The sequence below is a fragment of the Oncorhynchus masou genome, chromosome 7, assembly GCF_036934945.1.
Source record: "Oncorhynchus masou masou isolate Uvic2021 chromosome 7, UVic_Omas_1.1, whole genome shotgun sequence".
In the NCBI taxonomy this organism is placed as follows: Eukaryota; Metazoa; Chordata; class Actinopteri; order Salmoniformes; family Salmonidae; genus Oncorhynchus; species Oncorhynchus masou.
This window is the reverse complement of record NC_088218.1, coordinates 26,613,569-26,625,892: the sequence shown is the minus strand read 5'-3', so window position 1 is coordinate 26,625,892 and position 12,324 is coordinate 26,613,569. Positions and strand designations below refer to the sequence as shown.

At 43.8% G+C, this 12,324-nt stretch overlaps 1 protein-coding gene across 1 annotated transcript in view; it reads right to left on the bottom strand.

The window, feature by feature from the left end:
• LOC135543597 (pyridoxal kinase-like) overlaps positions 1-12,324 on the bottom strand; it is a 28,679-nt gene that overhangs the window by 12,728 nt on the left and 3,627 nt on the right. Inside the window, exons 2-4 of the mRNA XM_064970991.1 lie at positions 10,464-10,518; positions 3,541-3,645; positions 1,545-1,628 (exon numbers count right to left, since the gene is read on the bottom strand). Of these exons, the coding sequence (XP_064827063.1) occupies positions 1,545-1,628; positions 3,541-3,645; positions 10,464-10,518 (244 nt within the window). The remainder of the gene's footprint in view (positions 1-1,544; positions 1,629-3,540; positions 3,646-10,463; positions 10,519-12,324) is intronic.

The window sequence follows — 12,324 nt, the reverse complement described above, 5'->3', positions numbered from 1 at the left end:
CCATGATGTCAAGCAAAGAGGTACTGAGTTTGAAGGTAGGCCTTGAAATACATCCACAGGTACACCTCCAATTGACTCAAATGATGTCAATTAGCCTATTAGAAGATTCTAAAGCCATGACATCATTTTCTGGAATTTTCCAAGCTGTTTAAAGCCACAGTCAACTTAGTTTATGTAAACGTCTGACCCACTGGAATTGTGATGCAGTGAATTATAAGTGAAATAATCTGTCTGTAAACAATTGTTGAAAAAATTACTTGTGTCATGCATAAAGTAGATGTCCTAACCGACTTGCCAAAACTATAGTTTGTTAACAAAAAATTTGTGGAGTGGATGAAAAACAAGTTTTAATGACTCCAACCTAAGTGTATGTAAACTTCCTACTTCCTACTTCAACCTACTAACCCCAGTTTTTGCAGGGGTTAGTCTTAATCACGCAATTTTAAATCAATCCAAGGCAACAGGCTCTATACCAGGGCTGTAAAACCCCTGGTACAGGTGGTGGCCTCAGTACCTCAACATTTAAAATGTTAATCACGATTAATCAGTTCAATCAATTAACACTTTAATTCAAGCTATTGTTAGCTGTGATTAAATCAATTACTTAACAATTTGCGATTTTTTTTTTTTTAAGAAGAGGAATATTCAGATGCAGTAGAACAGTGAACAATTCTGCAATTAAGCGTGACTAAAGTGACTAAAGATGTTTGGTGCAGTATTTCTCATGTGAAAAAATGTGCATGAAAACTAGTCGTCACTTGGAGACTGACAACACTTCATGTTCTCACTCCTACTAGGAGTAGTACTGTTGACCAATCACTGACAAAGGGGGCTAGACTTCGCCTACCGAACTTCGGCTTGCCTCAGGAAAAAATGTTGTGTGCACAAACAGCCCAAAAAGAACCTGCTGAAGACCAAAACAAACAAAATGTTGTCATAATATATGCATGACCTGTTTCAACTGGGAAGCATACGGCAAGCTATATTCTACATCAAGCTTGTCATTACCCTGAAACCCGGATGAAGGCAGCTTAGCTGTCGAATAACAGCTGTCAGCTGCTCTGACATCAGCTGGCAGAGCAGCTTACCGATCATTGCACCTGTACATAGCCCATCTGTAAATAGCCTACCAACTGTCTCATCCCCATATTGTTTTTGTTTTTTTGCTCCTTTGCACCCCAGTATCTCTACTGGTACATTCATCTTCTGTACATCTATAACTCCAGTGTTTAATTGCTAAATTGTATTTTTTTCCCACTACGGCCTATTTATTGCCTTACTTCCCTAATCTTTGAGGCTTTTCTTTTCTTTGTGTCCTTACGCTTCTGCCAACACCAACCTGAAGAGGATGATACAATAGCTAGGGCCAGGAGTTTTTCCAGACCAGGTCTCCCTGGTCAGGTGGTCAGGAAAAACTCTTGGCCCTAACAATAACCCATACAGGCATCTTGAACTTGTGATCAGTAGTGGTCGAACCCCACCCTGTTGATTTGAACAGATGTGCAAGACACACACACATAGGGGTGACAGTGACGGATACACACCATACACAAGGTTAGGATTGGCCCTCTTCAGCTCTTGTACGATGTCCACAACCATCTCCAGAAAGGAAGTGTCTCGAGTGTACCCTGAAGGGAGAACATGATTCTGGGTCAAAACCAACTCCTCAATGTCTCAATAAAGTTTTATACAGTTCACTGCAGAAAAAACCAAACCCTCACCCAGGGCTCTAATGAGAGGATCAGGGATCATGGAGTGGCAGTGAGTGTGTCAGTGCTTTCTCAGAGTGGACACAATTAATGCTTCTTCGTCGACCATGTCACGCCTGAGATTCTAATTGTATTTGCATAGAGGCAGGTGGAGTCTTTTCTGCAGTGTTTGTGTGCATGAGAGCAGGACCTGCTGTCGCTGCAGTGCTGGCTGTACGTACAGTAGGTAGGAGATAAGGGCCAGAAGAGAGGAAGACAGAGACAGAGAAGATTCAATGGGAATGCTGATGTAAGGCTTGTTTGTGTGGGTGCCTCACTTTTGTGTTCGGCCACCAGGCTCTCAGTGAGGGAAAGCCCATGTCCTCATGGCAAATTTAAACACACAGGGGCTAACTGTCTCAACACCAATTCCCTTCCTAGTCCCTAACCCTAGATTTTCTCCAGTCTGAAGGGTCTGGATAGGTATGAGTGTAAATAAGGTCACACTGCTTGCTTAGCGACTAATGCTTCCTCCTAACTTGGCTCATACCGAGGGCTCGAACACAGGACCTCTGGCTTGCAAACATACATGATCGCCCTCCTGACGCTAGCTATTGGCAGCGCAAGTGGGGACACTTCAGACTAAGGTGTGACTTTCACACATCTCTATGCACTACATGAGCAGTGTACTAGTTGAGTTTCCACCATATTTCTTACATTTTACCGATCTGTTAATTACAAAGATTTAGGGCCATGGGAAGAGTTGGGAATAGGGAGCAAATTGGCACGGCTAGATTCTAACTCAAACGACACTCATTCAGTTTACCCACTTATTGGATGATATACGCAGTGTACTTCATGCCATGTATGTGACCGCAGATACATCTGTAAGTCCCATTTGTAAGCTATGTTTCTTACAGACAAAGTTTCAACTGACAAATGCTGTCTGTCTCACACGCCAATAGTCTTGGTCACTCCTAAGAGTCTATTTAAGGTGAACCTTTTAATTGTTGGTGATGTACAGTACGTAGCCCAATTGATGTTTTTAGCTGTGCTCACCTCTCAACTACTCTAGTGTGTCCGTAACAATTACTTCCAAATGTCTAGCAGTCTGTCTTAATAAAAGAGCTGACCAACCAATACTCTGGTAACTAGAATGTAGCTGTTCCAACACATTCCAGTTTAGCTACATTTCACACCTTGACAGATTCACAAGGACTCGGGAAAGAATAAAACCATGACCTTCACTCTCTCCTCTCCTCTGCTTGTCTGCTCCCTCCTTCTCTCTCCCTCTCTCTTCTCCTCTCCCTCTCAAGGTGATAGGAGAGGAGACGTAATCCATCAGGGAGTGCCAGTGTTTCTGTTCCATCTCTCTCTCTCTGGGCCAGGGGTAGCAGAGCACGACGGCTACCACAGAACAGTGGCTGTGGGAGAACATCTGACAACCTGACTGACATCAGGTTCTGTAAAACCTGCAGCCGACACCATCTCTGTCTAGGTGACCTCATGAGGCTCATATCCATCTACTGCTTCCTGTGTTCTCCCCGGAAAGCTACAGGGGGAGCTGAGGACGGACGAGAACAACATCTGTCTCAAGAGAATGTACGCCTTGACCAGAAGCAGGCACTCTCTGAAGCTATTGACTTAGCTAACTGCTCTCTATAAAATGTTTCTTCAGCTAGCTAACTGTTATCTCCTTTTTTTTCTAGTTTCTTTTTTGACTGTATACTGCAATTCCGCTTTTAGCAGTCTAACCAATCATAAATAAATACTTGATGTAAACTAACAACCATCCCCAGTCTGCTAGCACTGCTACCGCTAGCCTTCACTTCTTTCTGTGTGTGCGTCTCACCTGTGAGAACATAATCGTAGTGGTGGACGTTGTTGAGCTTGATCCCCTCGTAGAGGACGTGCAGCTCATCAGCGGTCAGCACCTGGCCTTTCCAGTGGGAGTAGCCTAGGACAGAGGTCAGGGGTTAGAGGTGAGGGGTCTGGGAGACAACATGACAATTTCCACAACAGAGTGACAACACATCCCCTGTAATGGATTTAACAATGGTGAAAGCTCCCTCCACCAATGCTTTTCAATCTATGATGGGGATTGAGCCAGTGCAACTTTGGGGAAAGTGTGGAAGAATCAGGACACAATCAGACCAAATAACAGTTCACAACATAGGTTAGTATCTTCATTCATTTCTATGGTTTAAATGATGAAAACTACAGTTGATGTTTCTTCTACACAGAGGAGGCCTAGAGAAGCCCCCAGTCACAGTGAGACGACGGTGCCGCAGGAATTGTGATGTCACACTTCAGGTGAGTCACCCAGCATATCACATGGTGTGGTGCTGGTTGCCTAGTAACAGGCCAGAAGAAAGCCTGAAGGGCTGAGAGCAATAAAGAGTTGCTGCTGCTCGTCTGTGTGTGTGTGTGTGTGTGTGTGTGTGTGTGTGTGTGTGTGTGTGTGTGTGTGTGTGTGTGTGTGTGTGTGTGTGTGTGTGTGTGTGTGTGTGTGTGTGTGTGTGTGTGTGTGTGAGGAGAGGAAGGGCTGGCTCTATTCGTCATAATTTTCTGTTGTCGCTATTGCATAACTCGCTGCTGGGAAGAGCATTTTCAGCTCGTCACAATCCAAGACACACACACATACACAAACACACACACACGTTTTCTTCAGCACGTGCAGAGTGAAGAAGAGACAGAGATAGACACTGCGTATCCTTCCCCACTGGGAAGATAACCGCCACTGCGTTTTGAGCTGAATCTACCCATCAGGCCCTGCTTCTCTTTGCCCCCCTAAAGCTAACACAGAGAGACACTTACACAGACACACACAGCAATGACACTGTTCTTTAAAACCTTGCAAGAATACTATTGGGCAAGGGAAAAGACAAAATGTTACATCCCAAATGGTACCCATTCCCAATATAGTGCACTACTTTTGACCAGAGCCCTTTTGCTACTATAGGAAATAGGGTGCCATTTGGTACACAATCAGAAATAAAACTGCAGTGGCTAGCCTAAGTCATTCACATAAATAAAGTATTGATCCTACTCATTGCAGTAATGTTTGATGTGTGATGAGCGGAGAGAGCCTTGTGACTGGGGCAGGGTTTTGGCCTACATTGCTATGATGTTCCAGAATCTGAATGATGTGTGATGTTCCACACAGAAACTCAATGAACTGTGTGTGATTGTGTGCTTATGAGAAAAAAAGACTGCTGAGTTAGTAGGTACAGTAACGATCCAATCGATATAGCATGTTCCTGTCTCGAAAGACACGACAGTAAAAACCTGTAACAATGGGCACCCTTAAGCAGTAGTAAAGAGGTGGCATTCTCTCATCCTTAGCCAAAACAAAACTGCTTATAAAGGATAAGTCTTTCAAAAACTAGCTTCCATTAACCCAGTGCAGGGACATAAGAATGGCAGCTAACAACAAAAATAACCAGAGGAATGAGTCATGAGTCACATTTTAAGGCATTCACAGATGGATAATTCATGAGCGACGTGTATGGGGTCTTTTAATTATTATGCACTTTATGGGCATCATGATGTCCCAAAGAATCTGTATTTTTGAATTTATTTGTATCTTTATTTTGACAGAGAGTCATGCTGAGACCAAGATCTCTTTTACAGATGAGCCTTGTATCAAATACACATAAATACACATTAATATACACATTAACATAAACCAATACACATCAATACACATTAATATACACATTAACATAAACCAATACACAAAAAGTACATGAAATCATAGAAAACAAACACATTCTTCAGTAAAAAAGGTTCTTAATTAGCCGTTTGAATTGCCCTAGAGGCACCAACTCTTTTTTTCCCCCTCGGTGCATTCAAAATAACTTAAAACCTGAACATAATAACAAACTTAAGCTTAAATCACTCAGAGCATGTGTCAAACTCATTCCACGGAGGGCCGAGTGTCTGCGGGTTTTCACTCTGCTCTTGTACTTGATTGATGAATTAAGGTCACTGATACGTAAGGAAAACCCATCACCTGGTTGTCTAAGTCTTCCCCTGACTCAGAGGTATCATGTAAACTTCAGGACTTAAAGCGGATTTAAACACGGTTGATTTGTACTGTTGGACTGTATGCAGTCGGTTAGGTGTGAACTCTGTATCAAAGCAAATGGGGGACATTTACCCAATTACCCAGAAGCTGTGGGAGCGTAGGGAGGCTGAGAGGACACAGGGAGCTGTGTGACAAGTGGACAGAGAGGGCTATGGGACTAGCATATAGCATGGTGAGGGCTGAGGGGCCAGGGATTAGCTTGGGCCCCAAGCACAGAGAGGAGAGCTCTAATAGGGGTGACGATAGCAGGACAGTGCCTCCCCTGGTTAAACAGTACAGACCCTTCTAGATAAATGTTTACCATTATTTAACCAGGAAAGATCTTTGAGGTTAAAACCTCTTTCGCAAGGGCGACCTGGATCATTCAAGCGGATGAGGTCAGCACAGCCAAGTTGGCTCTTTGACACGGTTGTGCTCTCCAGGACATCTGCCCATGAATGAACACTTAGCAAGAACACACCAGCGGGCACACGAGGCTGGCTGATTCATATGTTGACTGACGCGGTGCAATAGATAGGGTCATTCCCCAAACCTACGTCAGATACACAGTTGACTTTTCCCTCTGCTCCCTTTTAATCTCCCTCGCAATCACTCACTTCCTCTCCCTCTTGCACACGCTGCTCATCCGCGGTTTTCCAGACGGAGCGATACATGAAGTGAGACGGAAACCGAGAGGAGCCTGACAGTGGTGTGATCTCAATTAGCACTCATTCACATGTTCCTTTCACAGACACACACGGACGTGCACACACACAAACACACTGGTGTCTACCATGTCATTCACCTTCAGCTCGAAGACCAACAGCCCCCTCAAATCCTAGGCTATAACAGTGTCCACAACAACAAAATTGTTTGGCACAAATGTTACACAATAGCCCTTGTGGCATCCAGTGCATTCTGCTGTCACTATTGACATCACAACAGAGCTGGAGTTTCCTCTGTGGTGGATGTGATGCGCTTATTGGGCCGCCGGCAGGTGACTCGTGCGGCAGCCAGGCGTGAACAGGCAGCGAAGTGATTGCACTGTGATTGGCGGTGCCTGGAGGTTACGTCCAAAATGACGCCCTATTCCCTACATAGTGCACTACTTTTGACCAGAGCCCTATACGCCCTGGTCAAAAGTAGCACACTATATAGGGAATAGGGGTCCATGGTTTGGGACACAGCCTGACAGTCTTCATAGAATCCCTGGATATCGGAGCGAGATTACTGTGAGACTGACTGACTTCAAAACGGGGCTCCTGTAACAAGGGTGGTTCAGAGAACCTTGCTCGCATGTTGATTAGTAACCTTTCCTGAGACTAAGCCGGCTAACACAATCTTGTGACATACAAGAGACCCAGGTTCAAACTACAGTTGGTCACATTGGTGCTGTAACCTGGATGGGTTCATGTGAGGCACAGGAGGAAGTGAAAGAGGAGTAAAGTGTAAAGGAGGTGGGTCATGTAAGCTTGCGTCATGAGTAACCTTGTCTGAGACCTGATGATTTGTGTAGGCTTAGCGGGCTAACACAGTTTTGTAGGGCACAGAAGACCCAGGTTTGAACCCTGCTGGGAACACCTCAATGGAGGATCAAAGACATACCAGTGGCACTGAAGATGGCCACAAACTTGCTATTTTATTTAGTAACGTCAAAGGCCTATTAAGCAGGTCAGGTGTGTGTGTGTGTGTGTGTGTGTGTGTGTGTGTGTGTGTGTGTGTGTGTGTGTGTGTGTGTGTGTGTGTGTGTGTGTGTGTGTGTGTGTGTGTGTGTGTGTGTGTGTGTGTGTGTGTGTGTGTGTGTGTGTGTGTGTGTGTGTGTGTGTGTGTGTGTGTGTGTGTGAGAGTCAATAAGTGCAGTAGCCTATATTGTAGTGCGGCTCAACAGTGGCCTCTTGTCATACCATCGTTTGAGTTTCTCTCAGACCACCCGCACTGTCAGCGTGTAGTCTATCCCCCAGTCAGATCCCATGTAGAGCAAAATACAATCCTGAGACTGTGTCCTGAACTGGCCCTGACAGACAATTAATCTCCTCCACTTAAGGGAGGACAAATTGTACATGTGGCGTCACTTTAGCCATTACAACCACTGACAACTGCTAACGTGACACAATGAGAAATGTGACACAAAGCACAAAACCCATATATTTTCATCACACAACAGCTCCACTTTCAAGCTGGAAGAGATTATGTTTCGTGTGATAAAGGTTGATTGCAGTCATAGTGAAAATATAATGGTAGGTGAGGGGGAGGCAGGTAGCTTTAGTGTATATGACAATTGTTAGCATATGCAAAATATGGCAAGATCTTTCAGCAATGATAGTAACGGTACCACTGTTCTTCTCTCAAAAATGTGAAATAATTTCCTATCAAGAAGGATTCAAAATATACAAGACAGCAACACATGGTACTTCTATACTTGTAAATTCCATTTAAATTCCAGGCAATTCAGAAAGTACACCAAATTCTAATTCCACATTTTCTTCATTGAAGAGAATTGGAATTCAAAATGAAATCAAATTTTATTGGTCATATTTAGTGCACATGGTTAGCAGATGTTAATGCGAGTGTAGCGAAATTCCTGTGCTTCTAGTTCCGACAGTGCAGTAATATCTAACAAGTAATCTAACAATTCCCCAACAATTACCTAATACACACAAATCTAAAGGGGTGAATGAGAATATGTACATATAAGTAAATGAATGAGCGATGGCCGAGCGGCATAGGTAAGGTGCAGTAGATGGTTTAAATACAGTATATACATGTGATATGAGTAGTAGATATGTAGATATGTAAACATTATTAAAGTGGCATTATTTAAAGTGCCATTGTTTAAAGTGACTAGTGATCCGTTTATTAAAGTGTCCAGTCTATCCCAGCTTTGATGCACATGTACTGACCTCGCCTTCTGGATGATAGCGGTGTGAACAGGTAGTGGCTCGGGTGGTTGAGGTCCTTGATGATCTTTTTGTCCTTCCTGTGACATTGGGTACTGTAGGTGTCCTGGAGGGCAGGTAGTTTGCCACCAGTGATGCATTGTACAGACCGCACCACCCTCTGGAGAGCCTTGCGGTTGAGGGCGGTGCAGTTGCCATACCAGGCTGTGATACAGCTCGACAGGATGCTCTCAATTGTGCATCTGTAAACGTTTGTCAGAGTTTTGGGTGACAAGCCAAATTTCTTCAGCCTCCTGATGTTGAAGAGGCGCTGTTGAACCTTCTTCACCACACTGTCTGTGTGGGTGGACCATTTCAGTCTGTCTGTGATGTGTACGCCCAGGAACTTAAAACTTAAAACTTAAATGGCGAGAGTGTCATCTGTTGACCTGTTGGGGTACTATGCAAACTGAAGTGGGTCTAGTGTGGCCGGTAAGGTGGCGGTGATATGATCTTTGACTAGATTCTCAAAGCACTTCATCATGACAGAAGTGAGTGCTATGGGGCGGTAGTCATTTAGTTCAGTTATCTTTGCTTTCTTGGGTACAGGAACAATCTTGAAGCATGTGGGGACAACAGACCAGGATTGGGAGCGATTGAATCTGTCCGTAAACACACCAGCCAGCTGGTCTGCGCATGCTCTGAGGACGCAGCTAGGGATGCCGTCTGGGCCAGCAGCCTTACGAGGGTTAACAAATTTAAATGTTTTTCTCACGTTGGCCACGGAAAAGGAGACGGAGTCTTTGTTAAAGAGCCGGCACTGTATTATCCTCAAAGCGGGCAAAGAACGTGTTTAGTTTGTCTGGAAGCGTGACGTCAGTGTCCGTGACATGGCTGTTTTTGTTTTTGTAGAATTCCTGTAGACCCTCCCACATACGTCTCGTGTCTGAGCCATTGTGACTCCACCTTGTCCCCGTACCGGCATTTCACTTGTTTGATTGGCTTGCGGAGGGAATAACTACACTGTTCATTTTCAGACATATTTCCAGACCTCTTTCCATGGTTAAATGTGGTGGATTGCGCTTTCAGTTTTGCACGAATGCCACCATCCAGCCACAGTTTCTGTTAGGGTAGGTTTTAATAGTCACAGTGGTTACAACATCTCCAATGCACATCTTTATAAATGCACTCACGAGTCAGCGTATAGATCAATGTTGGTCTTCTGAGGCTGACCAGAACATATTTCAGTCCGCGTGATCAAAACAATCATGAAGTGTGGCTTCCGATTGGTCAGACCAGCGTTGAATGGTTCTCGTCACTGGTACATCCTGTTTGAGTTTCTGCCTATAAGACAGAACGAGCAAGATGAAGTCGTGGTCGGATTTGCCGAAGGGAGGGCGGGGAGGGCTTTGTATGCGGAGTTAGAGTAGCAGTGGTCGAGAGTATTAGTCCTGCGTGTCGTGCAATCAATATGCTGATAGAATTTAGGTAGCCTTGTTCTCAAATTTGCTTTGTTAAAATCCCCAGCTACAATGAATACAGCCTCCGGATACATAGTTTCCAGTTTACATAGAGTCCAGTGAAGTTCCTTGAGGGCCGTCTTGGTGTTCACTTGAGGGGGAATGTACACAGCTGTGACTATAACTGACAGGAATTCTCTTGGTAGGTAAGATTTCAGTGTATTTCCTGAATTGACTAAGATGTAAATAGAATTAACCCCAACCCTGCTGTACATTATGTGTACCTGTATGATTGGGATTTCAGTGTATTTCCTGAATTGACTAAAATGTAAATAGAATTAACCCCAACCCTGCTGTACATTATGTGTACCTGTATGATTGGAGAATTGTACCGAGTTGATTGAATCCACCTCAAACCCCAGCACCTGTGGAAGAGACAGACAGAGCATTAATCAAAGCATCGTGCTGAAGACGAACAATGTGGAATCGTATCAAATGCCATTCCATTTGATCCGTTCCAGCCATTATTATGAGCCGTCCTCCCCTCAGCAGCCTCCACTGGTGGGTAGGTTAATTACTTAGGCCCCTCAAACTCAACTCTGGCCCTCGAAGCCAGTTCCACTGCTTTGTTTCCATTGTTCCCCTCTAATCAAGGACTGATTTAGACCTGGGACACCAGGTGGGTGCAATTAATTATCAGGTAGAATAAAAAACCAGCAGGCTCCGGAGCTCGTAGGGTAAGAGTTGAACACTACTGATCTAGGCTATACAAAAGGCCAGATTTAGAGATTTGGTGGTCCATTTAAAAATGCCATTGAACCAGCCCCCAAAAGGGAAATTTCTCCCCCATACATTTGTATTATTCCACAACTAAAAATACATTTTTCATAGTGTTTAATGCATGCAATTCTGAAATGTATTGTACCTATAAAGCTGTTGAGTCAGTGACTAACAGTGAGGATCCCCTGGGCTATTGGGGCCCATTTAATTTGTCTAAGTCCACATCATATGGTGGAAATAGTCCACAAAGCTAGTACAGCCCTACACGTTTTAAATGACCAGCCATTTTACTTATATTTGGACTAGCAGTTTCAGCTACCTGTACAATAGGGTTCCTAGTTGTCTTCAACTAAAATGACATAATGTAACTGGTGGAAAGCCTCATGTTTACACTGACTCCTGCACTGTATTGAGCAGGCTAGAACATTTGTTTTTGGCTGGGGCAGCCAGAGGAAAATACAGAGCGTAGGGGTTGTTCTCTAGTTGCACCGCGATTGGCTCAGTGTTCTGTCACTCATTGGGACACAACGTCACCGCAAAATCTACGGGGAGAGCTTGAAAACTCAAGCCCCTTCGGTGCTGCCATAGATTTACATTAGAAGTGTCCATTCAAGAAGGCTCAAGGTCATTGGACACAGATAAAATTATGTTAAATCACGTTATACAGTACCAGTCAAAAGGACACACCTACTCATTACAGTTTTTTTTGTTTTTTTACTAATTTTATACATTGTATAATAATAGTGAAGACATCCAAATGATGCAATAACACATATGGAATCATGTAGTAACCAAATCAAAATATATTTGATATTCTTCAAAGTAGCCAATTTCTTTCCTTCTTAATGCGTTTGAGCAAATCAGTTGTGTTGTGACAAGGTAGGGCAGGTATACAGAAGACAGCCCTATTTGGTAAAAGACCAAGTCCATTATGGCAAGAAGAGCTCAAATAAGCAAAGAGAAACAACAGTCCATTTATGGTGTTTTCAAGACAACTGGGAACCCAAAAAACAAGGTTGAATCATGACGTCAGTGATGAAGGTCAGTCAATCCGGAACATTTCAAGAAATTTGATGGTTTCTTCAAGTGCAGTCGCAAAAACCATCAAGTGTTATGAAACTGGCTCTCATGAGAACCGCAACAGGAAAGGAAGACCCAGAGTTAACTCTGCTGCAGAGGATAAGTTAATTCGAGTTAACTGCACCTCAGATTGCAGCCCAAATAAATGCTTCACAGAGTTCAAGTAACAGACACATCTCAACATCAACTGTTTAGAGGAGAAAGCGTGAATCAGGCCATCGTGATCAAATTGCTGCAAAGAAACCACAACTAAAGGACACCAATAATAAGAAGAGACTTATTTGGGCCAAGAAACATGAGCAATGGACATTAGACCGGTGGAAATCTGTCTTTGGTCTGATGAGTCCAAATTTGAGATGTTTGGTCTTTGT